Source organism: Rhodnius prolixus, unplaced genomic scaffold (assembly GCF_049639745.1).
Source record: "Rhodnius prolixus isolate KJV_2025 unplaced genomic scaffold, Rpr scaffold_8, whole genome shotgun sequence".
In the NCBI taxonomy this organism is placed as follows: Eukaryota; Metazoa; Arthropoda; class Insecta; order Hemiptera; family Reduviidae; genus Rhodnius; species Rhodnius prolixus.
This window is the reverse complement of record NW_027411593.1, coordinates 7,215,941-7,237,395: the sequence shown is the minus strand read 5'-3', so window position 1 is coordinate 7,237,395 and position 21,455 is coordinate 7,215,941. Positions and strand designations below refer to the sequence as shown.

At 34.1% G+C, this 21,455-nt stretch overlaps 1 protein-coding gene across 2 annotated transcripts in view; it reads right to left on the bottom strand.

Moving 5' to 3' along the window:
• LOC141450788 (uncharacterized) overlaps window positions 1-21,138 on the bottom strand; it is a 136,050-nt gene extending 114,912 nt beyond the window's left edge. Inside the window, exon 1 of one of the 2 annotated variants that reach the window (XM_074121593.1) lies at window positions 20,773-21,138. In XM_074121593.1, the coding sequence (XP_073977694.1) occupies window positions 20,773-20,880 (108 nt within the window). In that variant the 5' untranslated portion in view covers window positions 20,881-21,138. The remainder of the gene's footprint in view (window positions 1-20,772) is intronic. The other variant, XM_074121592.1, reaches the window with a different exon arrangement.
• Window positions 21,139-21,455: the final 317 nt, after the last annotated feature.

Sequence of the window (21,455 nt, the reverse complement as noted above, 5' to 3'; positions counted from 1 at the left end):
TAAAACGAAGGATGATTCCTCAATTTTCCCTTTCTTTTATTACGTTAAGATCGAAAACTAGCCAACCTAAGCTGTACAATATACCCCTGGCTTGAAAATACAAAGTAAGAAGCTGGATACGAAGAAAATCTCGTAAAACTAAGGGAGATTGGTCTATTTTTTCTTTCTTTTATTACTTTAAGATCCAAAACTAGCCAGCCCAGGCTGTACATTATACTCCTGGTTTGAAAATACAAAGTAAGAAGCTGGAAACGAGAAAAATCTGGTAAAACTAAGGGAGATTGGACTATTTTTCCTTTCTTTTATTACCTTAAGATCCAAAAGTAGCCAGCCCAGGCTGTATATTGTACGCCAGGCTTAAAAATAAAAAGTAAGAAGCTGGGAACAAGGAAAATCTGGTAAAACTTAGAAAGATTGCTCTATTCTACCGTTCTTTTATTACCTTAAGATCCAAGAGTAGCTAGTCCAGGCTGTACATTATACGAATGGCTTGAAAATGCAATGTAAGAAGCTGGAAACTAGGAAATTCTCGTAAAACTAAGGGAGATTGATCTATTTTTCCCTTCTGTTATTAGCTTAAGATTCAAAACTAGCCTGCCTCAGCTGTACGAGGGTCGTTTGAAAAGTCCGTGCAAAAATAAAAACTACTTAATTTTTTGGGGTAAACCTTTTTTATTTTTCAACATAGTCTCTTTTTAGGCTTATACACTTCGTCCAACGATGCTCTAGTTTGTTGATCCCTTCCGAATATTAGGATTTGTCCAAGTCTGAAAAATAGCTATTCGTTTCTGCAATCAACTCCTCGTTTGAATAAAATCTTTTTCCCGCCAGCCATTTCTTCATATTGGGGAACAAATAGTAGTCCGAGGGAGCCAAGTCTGGAGAATAGGGGGGATGTGAAACGAGTTGGAACCCTATTTCCAATAATTTTGCGACCACAACTGCTGAGGTGTGAGCTGGTGCGTTGTCGTGATGGAAAAGGACTTTTTTGTGAGCCAATCGTGGGCGTTTTTCTTGCAGCTCGGTTTTCAAACGGTCCAATAACCATGAATAATATGCATTCTGTAATAAGAAGGTGGAAACTAGGAAATTCTAGTCAAAAGAAGGAAGATTAGCCTATATTTCCGTTCTTTTATTGCCTTAAGATTCAAAAGTAGCCAGCCCAGGCTGTATATTATACGCCTGTCTTGAAAATACAATGTAAGAAGCTGGAAACAAGTAAATTCTAGTCAAACTAAGTTAGATTAGTCAATTTGTCCTATCTATTATTACCGTAAGATTCAAAACTAGCCAACCCAAACTATACATTGTACGCCACGCTTGAAAATACAAAATAAGAAGCTGGAAACGAAGAAAATCTAGTCAAACTAAGGAGGATTGCTCAATTTTCCCTTTCTTTTATTACGTTAAGATCGAAAACTAGCCAACCTAAGCTGTACAATATACCCCTGGTTTGAAAATACAAAGTAAGAAGCTGGAAACGAGGAAAATCGCGTAAAACTAAGGGAGATTGGTCTATTTTTCCTTTCTGTTATTAGCTTAAGATTCAAAACTAGCCTGCCTCAGCTGTATATTGTACGCCAGGCTTAAAAATAAAAAGTAAGAAGCTGGAAAGAAGGAAAATCTAGTCAAACTAAGGAGTATTGCTCTATTTTTCCTTCTTTTTATTACCATAAGATCCAAAACTAGCCAACCTAAGCTGTATATTATACCCCTGGCTAGAAAATACAAAGTAACAAGCTGGAAACGAGGAAAATCTCGTAAAATTAAGGGAGATTGGTCTATTTTTCCTTTCTTTTTATTACCTTAAAATTCAAAACTAGCCAGCCCAGGCAGTACATTATACTCCTGCCTTGAAAATACAAACTAAGAAGCTGGAAACTAGGAAATTCTAGTCATACTAAAAAAGATTAGTCTAGTTTTCCTTTCTTTTATTAACTTAAGATCCAAAAGTAGCCAGCCCTAATTGCACATTCTAGGCCTGGTTTAAAATACAATGTAAGAACCTGGAAACAAGAAAATTCTAGTAAAACTTAGAAAGATTGCTCTATTTTTTCGTTCTTTTATTACCTTAAGATCCAAGAGTAGCCAGTCCAGGCTGTATATTATACGAATGGCTTGAAAATGCAATGTAAGAAGATGGAAACTAGGTAATTCTAGTCAAACGAAAGAAGATTAGCCTATATTTCCGTTCTTTTATTGCCTTAGGATTCAAAAGAAGCCAGCCCATGCTGTATATTATACGCCTGTCTTGAAAATACAATGTAAGAAGCTGGGAACAAGTAAATTCTAGTCAAACTAAGTTAGATTAGTCAATTTGTCATATCTTTTATTACCTTAAGATTCAAAACTAGCCAACCTAAGCTGTATATTATACCTCTGGCAAAATAAGAAGCTGGAAACGAGGAAAATCTGGTTAAGCTAAGGAAGATTGCTCTATTTTTCCTTTCTTTTATTGCCCTAAGATCTAACACTAGCCTGCCTCAGCTGTATATTGTACGCCTGGCTTAAAAATAAAAAGTAAGAAGCTGGAAACAAGTAAAATCTAGTCAAACTAAGGAGGATTGCTCTATTTTTCCTTTCTGTTATTAGCTTAAGATTCAAAACTAGCCTGCCTCAGCTGTATATTGTACGCCAGGGTTAAAAATAAAAAGTAAGAAGCTGGAAACAAGGAAAATCTGGTAAAACTTAGAAAGTTTGCTCTATTCTTCCGTTCTTTTATTAACTTAAGATCCAAGAGTAGCCAGTCCAGGCTGTACATTATACGAATGGCTTGAAAATACAAAGTAAGAAGCTGAAAACGAGGAAAATAAAGTAAAACGAAGGATGATTGCTCAATTTTCCCTTTCTTTTATTACGTTAAGATCGAAAACTAGCCAACCTAAGCTGTACATTATACCCCTGGCTTGAAAATACAAAGTAAGAAGCTGGATACGAAGAAAATCTCGTAAAACTAAGGGAGATTGGTCTAATTTTTCTTTCTTTTATTACTTTAAGATCCAAAACTAGCCAGCCCAGGCTGTACATTATACTCCTGGTTTGAAAATACAAAGTAAGAAGCTGGAAACGAGAAAAATCTGGTAAAACTAAGGGAGATTGGACTATTTTTCCTTTCTTTTATTACCTTAAGATCCAAAAGTAGCCAGCCCAGGCTGTATATTGTACGCCAGGCTTAAAAATAAAAAGTAAGAAGCTGGAAACAAGGAAAATCTGGTAAAACTTAGAAAGATTGCTCTATTCTACCGTTCTTTTATTAACTTAAGATCCAAGAGTAGCTAGTCCAGGCTGTACATTATACGAATGGCTTGAAAATGCAATGTAAGAAGGTGGAAACTAGGAAATTCTAGTCAAAAGAAGGAAGATTAGCCTATATTTCCGTTCTTTTATTGCCTTATGATTCAAAAGTAGCCAGCCCAGGCTGTATATTATACGCCTGTCTTGAAAATACAATGTAAGAAGCTGGAAACAAGTAAATTCTAGTCAAACTAAGTTAGATTAGTCAATTTGTCCTATCTATTATTACCGTAAGATTCAAAACTAGCCAACCCAAACTATACATTGTACGCCACGCTTGAAAATACAAAATAAGAAGCTGGAAACGAGGAAAATCTAGTCAAACTAAGGAGGATTGCTCAATTTTCCCTTTCTTTTATTACGTTAAGATCGAAAACTAGCCAACCTAAGCTGTACAATATACCCCTGGTTTGAAAATACAAAGTAAGAAGCTGGAAACGAGGAAAATCGCGTAAAACTAAGGGAGATTGGTCTATTTTTCCTTTCTTTTTATTAACTTAAAATACAAAACTAGCCAGCCCAGGCAATACATTATACTCCTGGCTTGAAAATACAAAGTAAGAAGCTGGAAACGAGGAAAATCTAGTAAAACTAAGGGAGATTGGTCTATTTTTCTTTTCTTTTATTACCTTATGATCCAAAACTAGCCAGCCCAGTCTGTACATTCTAGGCCTGGTTTAAAATACAATGTAAGAACCTGGAAACAAGAAAATTCTAGTAAAACTTAGAAAGATTGCTATATTCTTTCGTTCTTTTATTACCTTAAGATCCAAGAGTCGCCAGTCCAGGCTGTATATTATACGAATGGCTTGAAAATGCAATGTAAGAAGCTGGAAACTAGGAAATTCTAGTCAAACGAAAGAAGATTAGCCTATATTTCCGTTCTTTTATTGCCTTAGGATTCAAAAGAAGCCAGCCCAGGCTGTATATTATACGCCTGTCTTGAATATACAATGTAAGAAGCTGGGAACAAGTAAATTCTAGTCAAACTAAGTTAGATTAGTCAATTTGTCATATCTTTTATTACCTTAAGATTCAAAACTAGCCAACCTAAGCTGTATATTATACCCCTGGCAAAATAAGAAGCTGGAAACGAGGAAAATCTGGTTAAGCTAAGGAAGATTGCTCTATTTTTCCTTTCTTTTATTGCCCTAAGATCTAACACTAGCCTGCCTCAGCTGTATATTGTACGCCTGGCTTAAAAATAAAAAGTAAGAAGCTGGAAACAAGTAAAATCTAGTCAAACTAAGGAGGATTGCTCTATTTTTCCTTCCTTTTATTACGTTAAGATCGAAAACTAGCCAACCTAAGCTGTACAATATACCCCTGGCTTAAAAATGCAAAGTAAGAAGCTGGAAACGAGAAAAATCTGGTAAAACTAAGGGAGATTGGACTATTTTTCCTTTCTTTTATTACCTTAAGATCCAAAAGTAGCCAGCCCAGGCTGTATATTGTACGCCAGGCTTAAAAATAAAAAGTAAGAAGCTGGGAACAAGGAAAATCTGGTAAAACTTAGAAAGATTGCTCTATTCTACCGTTCTTTTATTACCTTAAGATCCAAGAGTAGCTAGTCCAGGCTGTACATTATACGAATGGCTTGAAAATGCAATGTAAGAAGCTGGAAACTAGGAAATTCTCGTAAAACTAAGGGAGATTGATCTATTTTTCCCTTCTGTTATTAGCTTAAGATTCAAAACTAGCCTGCCTCAGCTGTACGAGGGTCGTTTGAAAAGTCCGTGCAAAAATAAAAACTACTTAATTTTTTGGGGTAAACCTTTTTTATTTTTCAACATAGTCTCTTTTTAGGCTTATACACTTCGTCCAACGATGCTCTAGTTTGTTGATCCCTTCCGAATATTAGGATTTGTCCAAGTCTGAAAAATAGCTATTCGTTTCTGCAATCAACTCCTCGTTTGAATAAAATCTTTTTCCCGCCAGCCATTTCTTCATATTGGGGAACAAATAGTAGTCCGAGGGAGCCAAGTCTGGAGAATAGGGGGGATGTGAAACGAGTTGGAACCCTATTTCCAATAATTTTGCGACCACAACTGCTGAGGTGTGAGCTGGTGCGTTGTCGTGATGGAAAAGGACTTTTTTGTGAGCCAATCGTGGGCGTTTTTCTTGCAGCTCGGTTTTCAAACGGTCCAATAACCATGAATAATATGCATTCTGTAATAAGAAGGTGGAAACTAGGAAATTCTAGTCAAAAGAAGGAAGATTAGCCTATATTTCCGTTCTTTTATTGCCTTAAGATTCAAAAGTAGCCAGCCCAGGCTGTATATTATACGCCTGTCTTGAAAATACAATGTAAGAAGCTGGAAACAAGTAAATTCTAGTCAAACTAAGTTAGATTAGTCAATTTGTCCTATCTATTATTACCGTAAGATTCAAAACTAGCCAACCCAAACTATACATTGTACGCCACGCTTGAAAATACAAAATAAGAAGCTGGAAACGAAGAAAATCTAGTCAAACTAAGGAGGATTGCTCAATTTTCCCTTTCTTTTATTACGTTAAGATCGAAAACTAGCCAACCTAAGCTGTACAATATACCCCTGGTTTGAAAATACAAAGTAAGAAGCTGGAAACGAGGAAAATCGCGTAAAACTAAGGGAGATTGGTCTATTTTTCCTTTCTGTTATTAGCTTAAGATTCAAAACTAGCCTGCCTCAGCTGTATATTGTACGCCAGGCTTAAAAATAAAAAGTAAGAAGCTGGAAAGAAGGAAAATCTAGTCATACTAAAAAAGATTAGTCTAGTTTTCCTTTCTTTTATTAACTTAAGATCCAAAAGTAGCCAGCCCTAATTGCACATTCTAGGCCTGGTTTAAAATACAATGTAAGAACCTGGAAACAAGAAAATTCTAGTAAAACTTAGAAAGATTGCTCTATTTTTTCGTTCTTTTATTACCTTAAGATCCAAGAGTAGCCAGTCCAGGCTGTATATTATACGAATGGCTTGAAAATGCAATGTAAGAAGATGGAAACTAGGAAATTCTAGTCAAACGAAAGAAGATTAGCCTATATTTCCGTTCTTTTATTGCCTTAGGATTCAAAAGAAGCCAGCCCATGCTGTATATTATACGCCTGTCTTGAAAATACAATGTAAGAAGCTGGGAACAAGTAAATTCTAGTCAAACTAAGTTAGATTAGTCAATTTGTCATATCTTTTATTACCTTAAGATTCAAAACTAGCCAACCTAAGCTGTATATTATACCTCTGGCAAAATAAGAAGCTGGAAACGAGGAAAATCTGGTTAAGCTAAGGAAGATTGCTCTATTTTTTCTTTCTTTTATTGCCCTAAGATCTAACACTAGCCTGCCTCAGCTGTATATTGTACGCCTGGCTTAAAAATAAAAAGTAAGAAGCTGGAAACAAGTAAAATCTAGTCAAACTAAGAAGGACTGCTCTATTTTTCCTTTCTGTTATTAGCTTAAGATTCAAAACTAGCCTGCCTCAGCTGTATATTGTACGCCAGGCTTAAAAATAAAAAGTAAGAAGCTGGAAACAAGGAAAATCTGGTAAAACTTAGAAAGTTTGCTCTATTCTTCCGTTCTTTTATTAACTTAAGATCCAAGAGTAGCCAGTCCAGGCTGTACATTATACGAATGGCTTGAAAATACAAAGTAAGAAGCTGAAAACGAGGAAAATAAAGTAAAACGAAGGATGATTGCTCAATTTTCCCTTTCTTTTATTACGTTAAGATCGAAAACTAGCCAACCTAAGCTGTACATTATACCCCTGGCTTGAAAATACAAAGTAAGAAGCTGGATACGAAGAAAATCTCGTAAAACTAAGGGAGATTGGTCTAATTTTTCTTTCTTTTATTACTTTAAGATCCAAAACTAGCCAGCCCAGGCTGTACATTATACTCCTGGTTTGAAAATACAAAGTAAGAAGCTGGAAACGAGAAAAATCTGGTAAAACTAAGGGAGATTGGACTATTTTTCCTTTCTTTTATTACCTTAAGATCCAAAACTAGCCTGCCTCAGCTGTATATTGTACGCCAGGCTTAAAAACAAAAAGTAAGAAGCTGGAAACAAGGAAAATCTGGTAAAACTTAGAAAGATTGCTCTATTCTACCGTTCTTTTATTAACTTAAGATCCAAGAGTAGCTAGTCCAGGCTGTACATTATACGAATGGCTTGAAAATGCAATGTAAGAAGGTGGAAACTAGGAAATTCTAGTCAAAAGAAGGAAGATTAGCCTATATTTCCGTTCTTTTATTGCCTTATGATTCAAAAGTAGCCAGCCCAGGCTGTATATTATACGCCTGTCTTGAAAATACAATGTAAGAAGCTGGAAACAAGTAAATTCTAGTCAAACTAAGTTAGATTAGTCAATTTGTCCTATCTATTATTACCGTAAGATTCAAAACTAGCCAACCCAAACTATACATTGTACGCCACGCTTGAAAATACAAAATAAGAAGCTGGAAACGAGGAAAATCTAGTCAAACTAAGGAGGATTGCTCAATTTTCCCTTTCTTTTATTACGTTAAGATCGAAAACTAGCCAACCTAAGCTGTACAATATACCCCTGGTTTGAAAATACAAAGTAAGAAGCTGGAAACGAGGAAAATCGCGTAAAACTAAGGGAGATTGGTCTATTTTTCCTTTCTTTTTATTAACTTAAAATACAAAACTAGCCAGCCCAGGCAATACATTATACTCCTGGCTTGAAAATAAAAAGTAAGAAGCTGGAAACGAGGAAAATCTAGTAAAACTAAGGGAGATTGGTCTATTTTTCTTTTCTTTTATTACCTTATGATCCAAAACTAGACAGCCCAGTCTGTACATTCTAGGCCTGGTTTAAAATACAATGTAAGAACCTGGAAACAAGAAAATTCTAGTAAAACTTAGAAAGATTGCTATATTCTTTCGTTCTTTTATTACCTTAAGATCCAAGAGTCGCCAGTCCAGGCTGTATATTATACGAATGGCTTGAAAATGCAATGTAAGAAGCTGGAAACTAGGAAATTCTAGTCAAACGAAAGAAGATTAGCCTATATTTCCGTTCTTTTATTGCCTTAGGATTCAAAAGAAGCCAGCCCAGGCTGTATATTATACGCCTGTCTTGAATATACAATGTAAGAAGCTGGGAACAAGTAAATTCTAGTCAAACTAAGTTAGATTAGTCAATTTGTCATATCTTTTATTACCTTAAGATTCAAAACTAGCCAACCTAAGCTGTATATTATACCCCTGGCAAAATAAGAAGCTGGAAACGAGGAAAATCTGGTTAAGCTAAGGAAGATTGCTCTATTTTTCCTTTCTTTTATTGCCCTAAGATCTAACACTAGCCTGCCTCAGCTGTATATTGTACGCCTGGCTTAAAAATAAAAAGTAAGAAGCTGGAAACAAGTAAAATCTAGTCAAACTAAGGAGGATTGCTCTATTTTTCCTTCCTTTTATTACGTTAAGATCGAAAACTAGCCAACCTAAGCTGTACAATATACCCCTGGCTTAAAAATGCAAAGTAAGAAGCTGGAAACGAGAAAAATCTGGTAAAACTAAGGGAGATTGGACTATTTTTCCTTTCTTTTATTACCTTAAGATCCAAAAGTAGCCAGCCCAGGCTGTATATTGTACGCCAGGCTTAAAAATAAAAAGTAAGAAGCTGGGAACAAGGAAAATCTGGTAAAACTTAGAAAGATTGCTCTATTCTACCGTTCTTTTATTACCTTAAGATCCAAGAGTAGCTAGTCCAGGCTGTACATTATACGAATGGCTTGAAAATGCAATGTAAGAAGCTGGAAACTAGGAAATTCTCGTAAAACTAAGGGAGATTGATCTATTTTTCCCTTCTGTTATTAGCTTAAGATTCAAAACTAGCCTGCCTCAGCTGTACGAGGGTCGTTTGAAAAGTCCGTGCAAAAATAAAAACTACTTAATTTTTTGGGGTAAACCTTTTTTATTTTTCAACATAGTCTCTTTTTAGGCTTATACACTTCGTCCAACGATGCTCTAGTTTGTTGATCCCTTCCGAATATTAGGATTTGTCCAAGTCTGAAAAATAGCTATTCGTTTCTGCAATCAACTCCTCGTTTGAATAAAATCTTTTTCCCGCCAGCCATTTCTTCATATTGGGGAACAAATAGTAGTCCGAGGGAGCCAAGTCTGGAGAATAGGGGGGATGTGAAACGAGTTGGAACCCTATTTCCAATAATTTTGCGACCACAACTGCTGAGGTGTGAGCTGGTGCGTTGTCGTGATGGAAAAGGACTTTTTTGTGAGCCAATCGTGGGCGTTTTTCTTGCAGCTCGGTTTTCAAACGGTCCAATAACCATGAATAATATGCATTCTGTAATAAGAAGGTGGAAACTAGGAAATTCTAGTCAAAAGAAGGAAGATTAGCCTATATTTCCGTTCTTTTATTGCCTTAGGATTCAAAAGAAGCCATCCCAGGCTGTATGTTATACGCCTGTCTTGAAAATTCAATGTAAGAAGCTGGGAACAAGTAAATTCTAGTCGAACTAAGTTAGATTAGTCAATTTGTGATATCTTTTATTACCTTAAGATTCAAAACTAGCCAACCCAAACTATACATTGTACGCCACGCTTGAAAATACAAAATAAGAAGCTGGAAACGAGGAAAATCTGGTTAAGCTAAGGAAGATTGGTCTATTTTTCCTTTCTTTTTATTACCTTAAAATACAAAACTAGCCAGCCCAGGCAGTACATTATACTCCTGCCTTGAAAATACAAAATAAGAAGCTGGAAACGAGGAAAATCTAGTAAAACTAAGGGAGATTGGTCAATTTTTCCTTTCTTTTATTACCTTAAGATCCAAAAGTAGCCAGCCCCGACTGTACATTGTACACCAAGCTTTAAAATACAAAGAAAGAAGCTGGAAACGAGGAAAATCTCGTAAAACAAAGGGAGATTGGTCTATTATTCCTTTTATTTTTTACCCTAAGATCTAAAACTAGCCTGCCTCAGCTGTATATTGTACGCCTAGCTTTAAAATAAAAAGTAAGAACCTGGAAACGAGAACAATCTCGTAAAACTAAAGGAGATTGGTCTATTTTTCCTTTCTTTTATTACTTTAAGATCCAAGAGTAGCCAGTCCAGGCTGTATATTATACGAATGGCTTGAAAATGCAATGTAAGAAGCTGGAAACTAGGAAATTCTAGTCAAACGAAAGAAGATTAGCCTATATTTCCGTTCTTTTATTGCCTTAGGATTCAAAAGAAGCCAGCCCAGGCTGTATATTATACGCCTGTCTTGAAAATACAATGTAAGAAGCTGGGAACAAGTAAATTCTAGTCAAACTAAGTTAGATTAGTCAATTTGTCATATCTTTTATTACCTTAAGATTCAAAACTAGCCAACCTAAGCTGTATATTATACCCCTGGCAAAATAAGAAGCTGGAAACGAGGAAAATCTGGTTAAGCTAAGGAAGATTGCTCTATTTTTCCTTTCTTTTATTGCCCTAAGATCTAACACTAGCCTGCCTCAGCTGTATATTGTACGCCTTGCTTAAAAATAAAAAGTAAGAAGCTGGAAACAAGTAAAATCTAGTCAAACTAAGGAGGATTGCTCTATTTTTCCTTCCTTTTATTACCATAAGATCCAAAACTAGCCAACCTAAGCTGTATATTATACCCCTGGCTAGAAAATACAAAGTAAGAAGCTGGAAACGAGGAAAATCTCGTAAAATTAAGGGAGATTGGTCTATTTTTCCTTTCTTTTTATTACCTTAAAATACAAAACTAGCCAGCCCAGGCAGTACATTATACTCCTGCCTTGAAAATACAAAGTAAGAAGCTGGAAACGAGGAAAATCTAGTAAAACTAAGGGAGATTGGTCTATTTTTCCTTTCTTTTATTACCTTAAGATCCAAAAGTAGCCAGCCCCGACTGTACATTGTACACCAAGCTTTAAAATACAAAGTAAGAAGCTGGAAATGAGGAAAATAAAGTAAAACTAAGGTTGATTGCTCAATTTTCCCTTTTTTTTTATTACGTTAAGATCGAAAACTAGCCAACCTAAGCTGTACAATATACCCCTCGTTTGAAAATACAAAGTAAGAACCTGGAAACGAGAAAAATCTAGTAAAACTAAGGGAGATTGGTCTATTTTTCCTTTCTTTTATTACGTTAAGATCGAAAACTAGCCAACCTAAGCTGTACAATATACCCCTGGCTTGAAAATACAAAGTAAGGAGCTGGAAACGAGAAAAATCTCGTAAAACTAAGGGAGATTGGTCTATTATTCCTTTCTTTTATTACCTTAAGATCTAAAAGTAGCCAGCCCAGGCAGTACGTTATACTCCTGCCTTCAAAATACAAAGTAAGAAGCTGGAAACGAGGAAAATAAAGTAAAACTAAGGATGATTGCTCAATTTTCCCTTTTTTTTATTACCTTAAGATCAAAAACTAGCCAACCTAAGCTGTACAATATACTCCTGGCTTTAAAATGCAAATTAAGAAGATGGAAACGAGGAAAATCTCGTAAAACTAAGGGATATTGGTCTATTTTTCCTTTCTTTTTTTACCTTTAGATACAAAACTACCCAACCTAAGCTGTACATTATACGCCTGGCTTGAAAATGCAAAGTATGAAGCTGGATGCAAGGAAATTCTGTAAAACTAAGGAAGATTGCTCGGTTTTCCCTTTCTTTTAATACCTTAAGATCGAAAGCTAACCACCCCAGCTGTATATTGTACGCTTGGCCTAAAAATAAAAAGTAAGAAACTGGAAACAAGGAAAATCTAGTCATACTAAAAAAGATTAGCCTAGTTTTCCTTTCTTTTATTAACTTAAGATCCAAAAGTAGCCAGTCCAAATTGCACATTCTAGGCCTGGTTTAAAATACAATGTAAGAACCTGGAAACAAGAAAATTCTAGTAAAACTTAGAAAGATTGCTCTATTCTTCCGTTCTTTTATTACCTTAAGATCCAAGAGTAGCCAGTCCAGGCTGTATATTATACGCCTGTCTTGAAAATTCAATGTAAGAAGCTGGGAACAAGTAAATTCTAGTCGAACTAAGTTAGATTAGTCAATTTGTCATATCTTTTATTACCTTAAGACTCAAAACTAGTCAACCCAAACTATACATTGTACTCCACGCTTGAAAATACAAAATAAGAAGCTGGAAACGAGGAAAATCTGGTTAAGCTAAGGAAGATTGCTCTATTTTTCCTTTCTTTTATTACCCTAAGATCTAACACTAGCCTGCCTCAGCTGTATATTGTACGCCTGGCTTAAAAATAAAAAGTAAGAAGCTGGAAACAAGTAAAATCTAGTCAAACTAAGGAGGATTGCTCTATTTTTCCTTCCTTTTATTACCATAAGATCCAAAACTAGCCAACCTAAGCTGTATATTATACCCCCGGCTAGAAAATACAAAGTAAGAAGCTGGAAACGAGGAAAATCTCGTAAAATTAAGGGAGATTGGTCTATTTTTCCTTTCTTTTTATTACCTTAAAATACAAAACTAGCCAGCCCAGGCAGTACATTATACTCCTGCCTTGAAAATAAAAAGTAAGAAGCAGGAAACGAGGAAAATATAGTAAAACTAAGGTTGATTGCTCAATTTTCCCTTTTTTTTTATTACGTTAAGATCGAAAACTAGCAAACCTAAGCTGTACAATATACCCCTCGTTTGAAAATACAAAGTAAGAACCTGGAAACGAGAAAAATCTCGTAAAACTAAAGGAGATTGGTCTATTTTTCCTTTCTTTTATTACTTTAAGATCCAAAACTAGCCAGCCCAGGCTGTACATTGTACACCTAGCTTTAAAATACAAAGTAAGAAGCAGGGAACGAGGAAAATAAATTAAAACTAAGGATAATTGCTCAATTTTCCTATTCTTTTCTTACTTAAAGATCGAAAACTAGCCAACCTAAGCTGTACAATATACCCCTGCCTTGAAAATACAAAGTAAGAAGCTGGTAACGATGAAAATCTCGTAAAACTAAGGGAGATTGGTCTATTTTTCCTTTCTTTTATTACTTTAAGATCCAAAACTAGCCAGCCCAGGCTATACATTATACTCCTGGATTGAAAATACAAAGTAAGAAGCTGGAAACAAGTAAATTCTAGTCAAACTAAGTTAGATTAGTCAATTTGTCCTATCTTTTATTACCTTAAGATTCAAAACTAGCCCACCCAAACTATACATTGTTCGCCACGCTTGAAAATAAAAAATAAGAAGCTGGAAACGAGCAAAATCTAGTCAAACTAAGGAGGATTACTCTATTTTTCCTTCCTATTCTTACCATAAGATCCAATACTAGCCAACCTATATTATTATTATACCCCTAAATATTATTTGGGGTATAATAATACGTTTACAAATATTATACCCCTGGCTTGAAAATACAAAGTAAGAAGCTGGAAACGAGGAAAATCTCGTAAAACTAAGGGAAATTGGTCTATTTTTCCTTTCTTTTATTACTTTAAGATCCAAAACTAGCCAACCCAGGCTGTACATTATACTCCTGGTTTGAAAATACAAAGTAAGATGCTGGAAACAAGGAAATTATGGTAAAACTAAGGATGATTGCTCAATTTTCCCTTTCTTTTATTACCCTTAGATCTAAAACTAGCCTGCCTCAGCTGTATATTGTACGCCTGGCTTAAAAATAAAAAGTAATAAGCTGGAAATAAGGAAAATCTAGTCATACTAAAAAAGATTAGTCTAGTTTTCCTTTCTTTTATTAACTTAAGATCCAAAAGTAGCCAGCCCAAATTGCACATTCTAGGCCTGTTTTAAAATACAATGTAAGAACCTGGAAACAAGAAAATTCTAGTAAAACTTAGAAAGATTACTTTATTCTTCCATTCTTTTATTACCTTAAGATCCAAGAGTAGCCAGTCCAGGTTGTATATTATACGAATGGCTTGAAAATGCAATGTAAGAAGCTGGAAACTACAAAATTCTAGTCAAACGAAGGAAGATTAGCCTATATTTCCGTTCTTTTATTGCCTTAAGATTCAAAAGTAGCCAGCCCAGGCTGTATATTATACGCCTGTCTTGAAAATACAATTTAAGAAGCTGGAAACAAGTAAATTCTAGTCAAAGTAAGTTAGATTAGTCAATTTGTCCTATCTTATATTACCTTAAGTTTCAAAACTAGCCAACCCAAACTATACATTGTACGCCACGCTTGAAAATACAAAATAAGAAGCTGGAAACGAGGAAAATCTCGTAAAATTAAGGGAGATTGGTCTATTTTTCCTTTCTTTTTATTACCTTAAAATACAAAACTAGCCAGCCCAGGCAGTACATTATACTCCTGCCTTGAAAATACAAAGTAAGAAGCTGGAAACGAGGAAAATCTAGTAAAACTAAGGGAGATTGGTCTATTTTTCCTTTCTTTTATTACCTTAAGATCCAAAAGTAGCCAGCCCCGACTGTACATTGTACACCAAGCTTTAAAATACAAAGAAAGAAGCTGGAAACGAGGAAAATCTCGTAAAACAAAGGGAGATTGGTCTATTATTCCTTTTATTTTTTACCCTAAGATCTAAAACTAGCCTGCCTCAGCTGTATATTGTACGCCTAGCTTTAAAATAAAAAGTAAGAAGCAGGAAACGAGGAAAATAAAGTAAAACTAAGGTTGATTGCTCAATTTTCCCTTTTTTTTTATTACGTTAAGATCGAAAACTAGCAAACCTAAGCTGTACAATATACCCCTCGTTTGAAAATACAAAGTAAGAACCTGGAAACGAGAAAAATCTCGTAAAACTAAAGGAGATTGGTCTATTTTTCCTTTCTTTTATTACTTTAAGATCCAAAACTAGCCAGCCCAGGCTGTACATTGTACACCTAGCTTTAAAATACAAAGTAAGAAGCAGGGAACGAGGAAAATCTAGTCGTACTAAAAATGATTAGTCTACTATTCCTTTCTTTTATTATCTTAAGATCCAAAAGTAGCCTGCCGAGACTGTATATTATACGCCGGTCTTGAAAATACAGTGTAAGAAGCTGGAAACAAGGAAATTGTAGTCAAACTAAGGAAGATTGCTCTATCTTTCCGTTCTTTTATTACCTTAACATCCAAAAGTAGCCAGTCCAGGCTGTAAATTATACGCCTGTTTGAAAATGCAATGTAAGAAGCAGGAAACCAGGAAATTTTAGAAAAACTAAGAGCGAATATTCTTCTATTCTTTATTTTGAGAACCTCAAGATCACAAGCTAGGTCACATTTAGTGTACTGTGTATACCTTCCTTAAAAATAAAAAGTTAGTAACACAAAATAAGGAATTTCTCGAAATATTAGACTATTTTTCAAAATTCCAATAACCTTTAGATCCAAAACTAGCCAATCAAAGCTTTATTTACGCCTGGCTTGCAAATACAAAGTATGAAGCAGCAAACAAAGAAAAACTATAAAAACTAAGAATGATCCCTCTTATTTTCTCTATTATGAGAACTTTTAGGTGCAAAACTAGCCAACCTAAGCTGTACAATATACGGCTGGCTTGAAAATGCAAAGTAAGAAGCTAGAAACAAGGAAATTCTGGTAAAACTAAGGGAGATTGGTCTATTTTTCCTTTCTTTTTTTACCTTAAGATACAAAACTAGTCAGCCCAGGCTGTACATTATACCCCTGTCTTGAAAATACAAAGTAAGAAGCTGGAAACGAGGAAAATCTGGTAAAACTAAGGGAGATTGCTCTATTTTTCCTTTCTTTTAATACATTATGATCCAAATCCAACCAGCCCTAGCTGTAGATTGTACACCTGGCTTGAAATTACAAAGTACGAAGCAGGAAACCAGGAAATTTTAGAAAAACTAAGAGCGAATATTTTTTATTCCTCATTTTGAGAACCTCAAGATCACCAGCTTGGTCACATTTAGTGTACTGTGTATACCTTCCTTAAAAATAAAAAGTTAGTAACACAAAATAAGGAATATCTTGTTAAACATCGAAATATTGGACTATTTTTCAAAATTCCAATAACCTTTAGATCCAAAACTAGCCAATCAAAGCTTTATGTGCTACGCCTGGCTTGCAAATACAAAGTATGAAGCAGCAAACAAAGAAAAACTAGGAAAACTAAGAATGATCCCTCTTATTTTCTCTATTATGAGAACTTTTAGGTGCAAAACTAGCCAACCTAAGCTGTATATTATACCCCTGGCTAGAAAATACAAAGTAAGAAGCTGGTAAGGAGGGAAATCCGGTAAAACTAAGAAAGATTGGACCATTTTTCCCTTCTTTTATTACCTTAAGATCCAAAAGTAGGCAAGCTAAGCTGTACATTATACGCCTGGCTTGCAAATACAATGTAAGAAGCTGGAAACAAGGAAAATTTAGTGAAACTAAGGATGATCCCTCTTATTTTTTCTATTATGAGAACTTTTTGGCAAAATATGGAAAATAAGAGGGATCATTCTTAGTTTTACTAGGTTTTCCTTGTTTCCGGCTTTTTAGATTTTATTTTCAAGCCAGGCCTACAATGTACAGCTGGGCCTGGCTAGTTTTGGATCTTAAGGTAATAAAAGAAAGGAAAAATAGAGCAATCTTCATTAGTTTTACTAGAATTTCCTTGTTTCCACCTTCGTACTATGTTTTTCAAGCCAGCCGAATAATGTACAGCTGGGCCTGGCTAGTTTTGGATCTTAAGGTAATAAAAGAAAGGAAAAATAGAGCAATCTTCATTAGTTTTACTAGAATTTCCTTGTTTCCACCTTCGTACTATGTTTTTCAAGCCAGCCGTATAATGTACAGCTAGGGCTGGCTAGTTTTGGATCTTAAGGTAATAAAAGAAAGGAAAAATAGAGCAATCTTCATTAGTTTTACTAGAATTTCCTTGTTTCCACCTTCGTACTATGTTTTTCAAGCCAGCCGAATAATGTACAGCTAGGGCTGGCTAGTTTTGGATCTTAAGGTAATAAAAGAAAAGGAAAAATAGAGCAATCTTCATTAGTTTTACTAGAATTTCCTTGTTTCCACCTTCGTACTATGTTTTTCAAGCCAGCCGAATAATGTACAGCTAGGGCTGGCTAGTTTTGGATCTTAAGGTAATAAAAGAAAAGGAAAATAGACCAATCTTCCTTAGTTTTACTAGAATTTCCTTGTTTCCTCCTTCGTACTATGTTTTTCAAGCCAGCCGTATAATGTACAGCTAGGGCTGGCTAGTTTTGGATCTTAAGGTAATAAAAGAAAGGAAAAATAGAGCAATCTTCATTAGTTTTACTAGAATTTCCTTGTTTCCACCTTCGTACTATGTTTTTTAAGCCAGCCGTATAATGTACAGCTAGGGCTGGCTAGTTTTGGATCTTAAGGTAATAAAAGAAAGGAAAAATAGAGCAATCTTCCTTAGTTTTACTAGAATTTCCTTGTTTCCGGCTTCGTACATTGCAATTTCAAACCATTCGTATAAGATATAGTAGGAGCTGGCTAGTTTTGGATCTTGTGGTTCTCAAAATAGAGGAATTAAGATAGACCATTCTTAGTGTTTCTATAATTTCCTTGTTTCCTGCCTCTTACATGCCAGGCGTATAATGAACAGCTTGAGCAGGCTAGTTTTGGATCTTAAGTTAATAAAAGAAAGGAAAAATAGAGTAATATTCCTTAGTTTTACTAGAATTTTCTGCTTTCCAGCTTCTTATTTTGTATTTTCGAGCCAGGCGTATAACGTACAGGTGGGGCTGGCTAGTTTTGGATTTTAAGGTAATAATAGAAAGGAAAAATAGGCCAATCTTCCTTAGTTTTACTAGAATTTCCTGCTTCTTACATTGTACTTTCAAGCCAGGCGTATAATGTACAGCTTTGGTTGGCTAGTTTTTATTGTGATTTTAATTATTTTATTGTGAAAATTCCACTGAAGATTCTTCTTTCTATAGAAATAAATAAGAAAATTATGTGGAGGCAAAAAAAAAAAAAAAGTTGATCTTTAACCCAAAGTATTATCATTTGCAAAGATATGCACACCGTTTGGTTCCATATTTAGTGCCAGTTATTTTCAAATAATTATTCTAGTGCTATTTTTAGAGTATGTATTCTTAGAGAATTGTATACAGCTGTTGTTGATTTACTACTATAATAATAGCGATTCATCTAATCATGATCTGACTGTGAAATAAGGAAATACAAAAAAAAAGTTATTAAAAAAATTTAGGTAAACTGAATGGATCAGTTTTTCAGGTTATTTCAGGTTTTTTGTTTAGTTTTTATATAAACAAAGTTAACATAACTGGTTTGTAGTTATGCAATAGAAAGTTCTATCGGCTGGACGCTGTTGGCAAAGAGTGGGCATTACAATGTAATGTCTTTTAATGGAAGGAGGAATTTCGGTGCAACCTTGGGAGTTCATCCTGAAGAGGAGTTCAAGCCCTCTCTATTCAAATTCCACTCCGACAACATTGATTTAAAAAAAAAATCATTTTTAGCATAAAACAAAAAATAAACATTCTTTAGAATTATTTAAACTTCCTCACTTACTTCTTTTCTACTTTACTTCTCTTACTCTCTCTGCGAGAAGTATTGTAATCGTGCGGATTTTCCACTGAGTTTTTCACTCAAAAAAAAAGGAAAGGAATTATCTTTTTTGAGATATCTTGAGCCCCAGAAAAAAAAAGGTGGTTTCTGGGTATCTTTTCCTGAAGGAGAGTTTGCAATTATCTACCGCAACTCAAAAACAAAACATAAAAAATATTAGAAAAAAAATTAACACTTAGCTCTTCAACTTTAAAGAAGCTCCTGAAGAAGGGTACCAATAATAACTGAAACTTTGAGCCCCTATTTGATAGGCACTTTCTTTTTTTTTTTAAGGAATTTTTCTGGCCATTACCGAAATTTCACTCTCTTATTAAGAAAAACACTGGGGAATTATGGGCTAGATTATTATAAAAACTGGTTTTCATACATTTTTGGAGGAGGGAACCATCATCCCTAAACCAGTGCCTATGGACTCGATAACAAGGCTCCAAATCGGTTAACTTTGAGCACCACTTTATCTAATGGATTTCCCAGTTTTTATACCATAAGTTTGGGTGATTAAATAGTTATAAATTTGACATCAGCCCTGAAATTCTATTCTTATATTCAGGGCCGAATTTAGATGAAAAGAGGCCCTAAGGTATTCCACTTATGAGGCCCTTTCACCTCACATTTTTAAGTTTGTAAATTATATGAGAGATAATAAAATAGATCTCTACATTGATACATCACTAAAACAGTGTTTTAGTGTGCACTGTTTTTTTAGACTAGTGTAATTTAAATTTTGCTAACAATTTGAATGTAGGCCCCTCTTGATCATGAGGCCCTAGGCTGAAGCCTAGTTAGCCTATAAAGGAAAATCCGGCCCTGCTTATATTTCACACCTTCAAGAATTGAGGCATTTTGTGAGGATGTTACTTTTTAATTAAACCAACCTAAACCCCAACTGAATTTACAAAATTTCAAATTTAAAGACGAATGTAATTAAATTCATTCTATTTTTTGAATCACAACAGTAAAGCAAGAGAAAATTAGTAATTAGTACGCTACAATGATATAAAACTTTATGTAATGATTGGCTGACGACTTTCACTATAAGTTTCCAGCCAAGTCTTATAAAGTAATCAATCGAAGGTAATAATTAGATAAATCAAATCTAAATGGTCGTTTATAATTTAAGGCAACCAATAATTAAGATCCTTTTTTTGTAGTTAATAAAAAATGCTTAATTTTTTTGTAATGATAATCAATTGAAACTAAAATTAACAATAAATAATTAATCAATTAATCAATTATAAACAATTTATTATAAAGAGAATATTTTTACTTTATATAAAACGCTAATTTTTATTTTTCCGTTAAAATATAACAACTAATTTGGGTTTTGTAGGTATAAAGCTGCCTAAAAAAATAGGCATCACTTTAATTTTTTATAGTACTGAAAAGAGACAGCATTCCGGGATACACCAAAAATTTTCTGTAACCAGTTTTATTTTGAGGAAGAAGGGTCTAGAATAATTGATTTCTCAACCCAAATAATTCTAGTTTGTCATTTTTTTTTGTTTTAAATCAAAGATTAAATAAAATAACAAAATCTACAAATTTGCTGGGCCCAAAAATAGGTAAGAGCGCCTTCATGAAAAAAGCTTTCTTGTTATGAATAAATTACTTATTTTAAAAATCTACAATCATGGATAATTTCTAAACCAAAAAAATATTGGCACTTAAATATTATGTCTTTTTATTGCCTTATGCTAATTATTATGCTAATTAATTTTTATCTTATTAGAGTAACTGCAGTCGTAAAGATCTTTGCAAAAAAGAAAATTATTACCAGTAAATTATTAGTTAAATGATAGAATTTTATTTTTCTTAAAAACCAAATTCATTGCCACTATAAAATATGAAAAATGCTTAATATTTTAAGGTTAAAGGTGTACTTTACTTCTATCTGGGACTTTATGAGAAAATATTTGTTTTAAAAATAAGAGATTAGAATGATAAACTTGTTACAGTCACAAAAAACTTCTTTACATATTTATTAAAATATATTAAATAAATTATAAATTCTTACCCAAGTAATATGTACATTATTTGTGGCTGTTGTTGTACTTCCAAGAGTTATTCCCCACGGAAATTCTGATTGTGATTTCTGTAATAATATATTCACTAATTTGGACATTTTTTTACAATGTTGAAGGAAAGATAATATCTTCAGATATGGTGGTGATTATATGGTCCAGAAGGATCTCTCACTAAATAAGATAACCGGGAGATAAACGGCAGCCAAGACGGAAGAAATTCCCAATCGATTTGTCACATGACTAATACTAAAGTGCAAACGGTGGACCTAAAGTGATAAGCTAAGCCAAAAAGGAATCGTCATCCCACTGTATCCTTATTTAAACATGTAACAACTGAGATATTTAAAAAAAATAATAAAAAATATTTTAAACAGTGCATGAATCTATTTAAAAGTAAACAATAACAAAGTAAAGTATCAAAATTCAAAATTAAATCTTTCGTTTTTATAAACATACTCGCGTGTAAATGTTTTTTGAATGTATAAACTTTATCTCTACATTTTTTTGTTATGATGAACATTGATTCTTCTAAGAAATATTACCTTTTTTAAACAATATTTTCTTTAATACATATGTACAATCTCTGTAAATATTTTTGTCAATAATTTCCAAAGATTGATCTGGTTTTGGGTAATTTATTATTCTCCAGAATATTTTGGGATGACAATTTAGA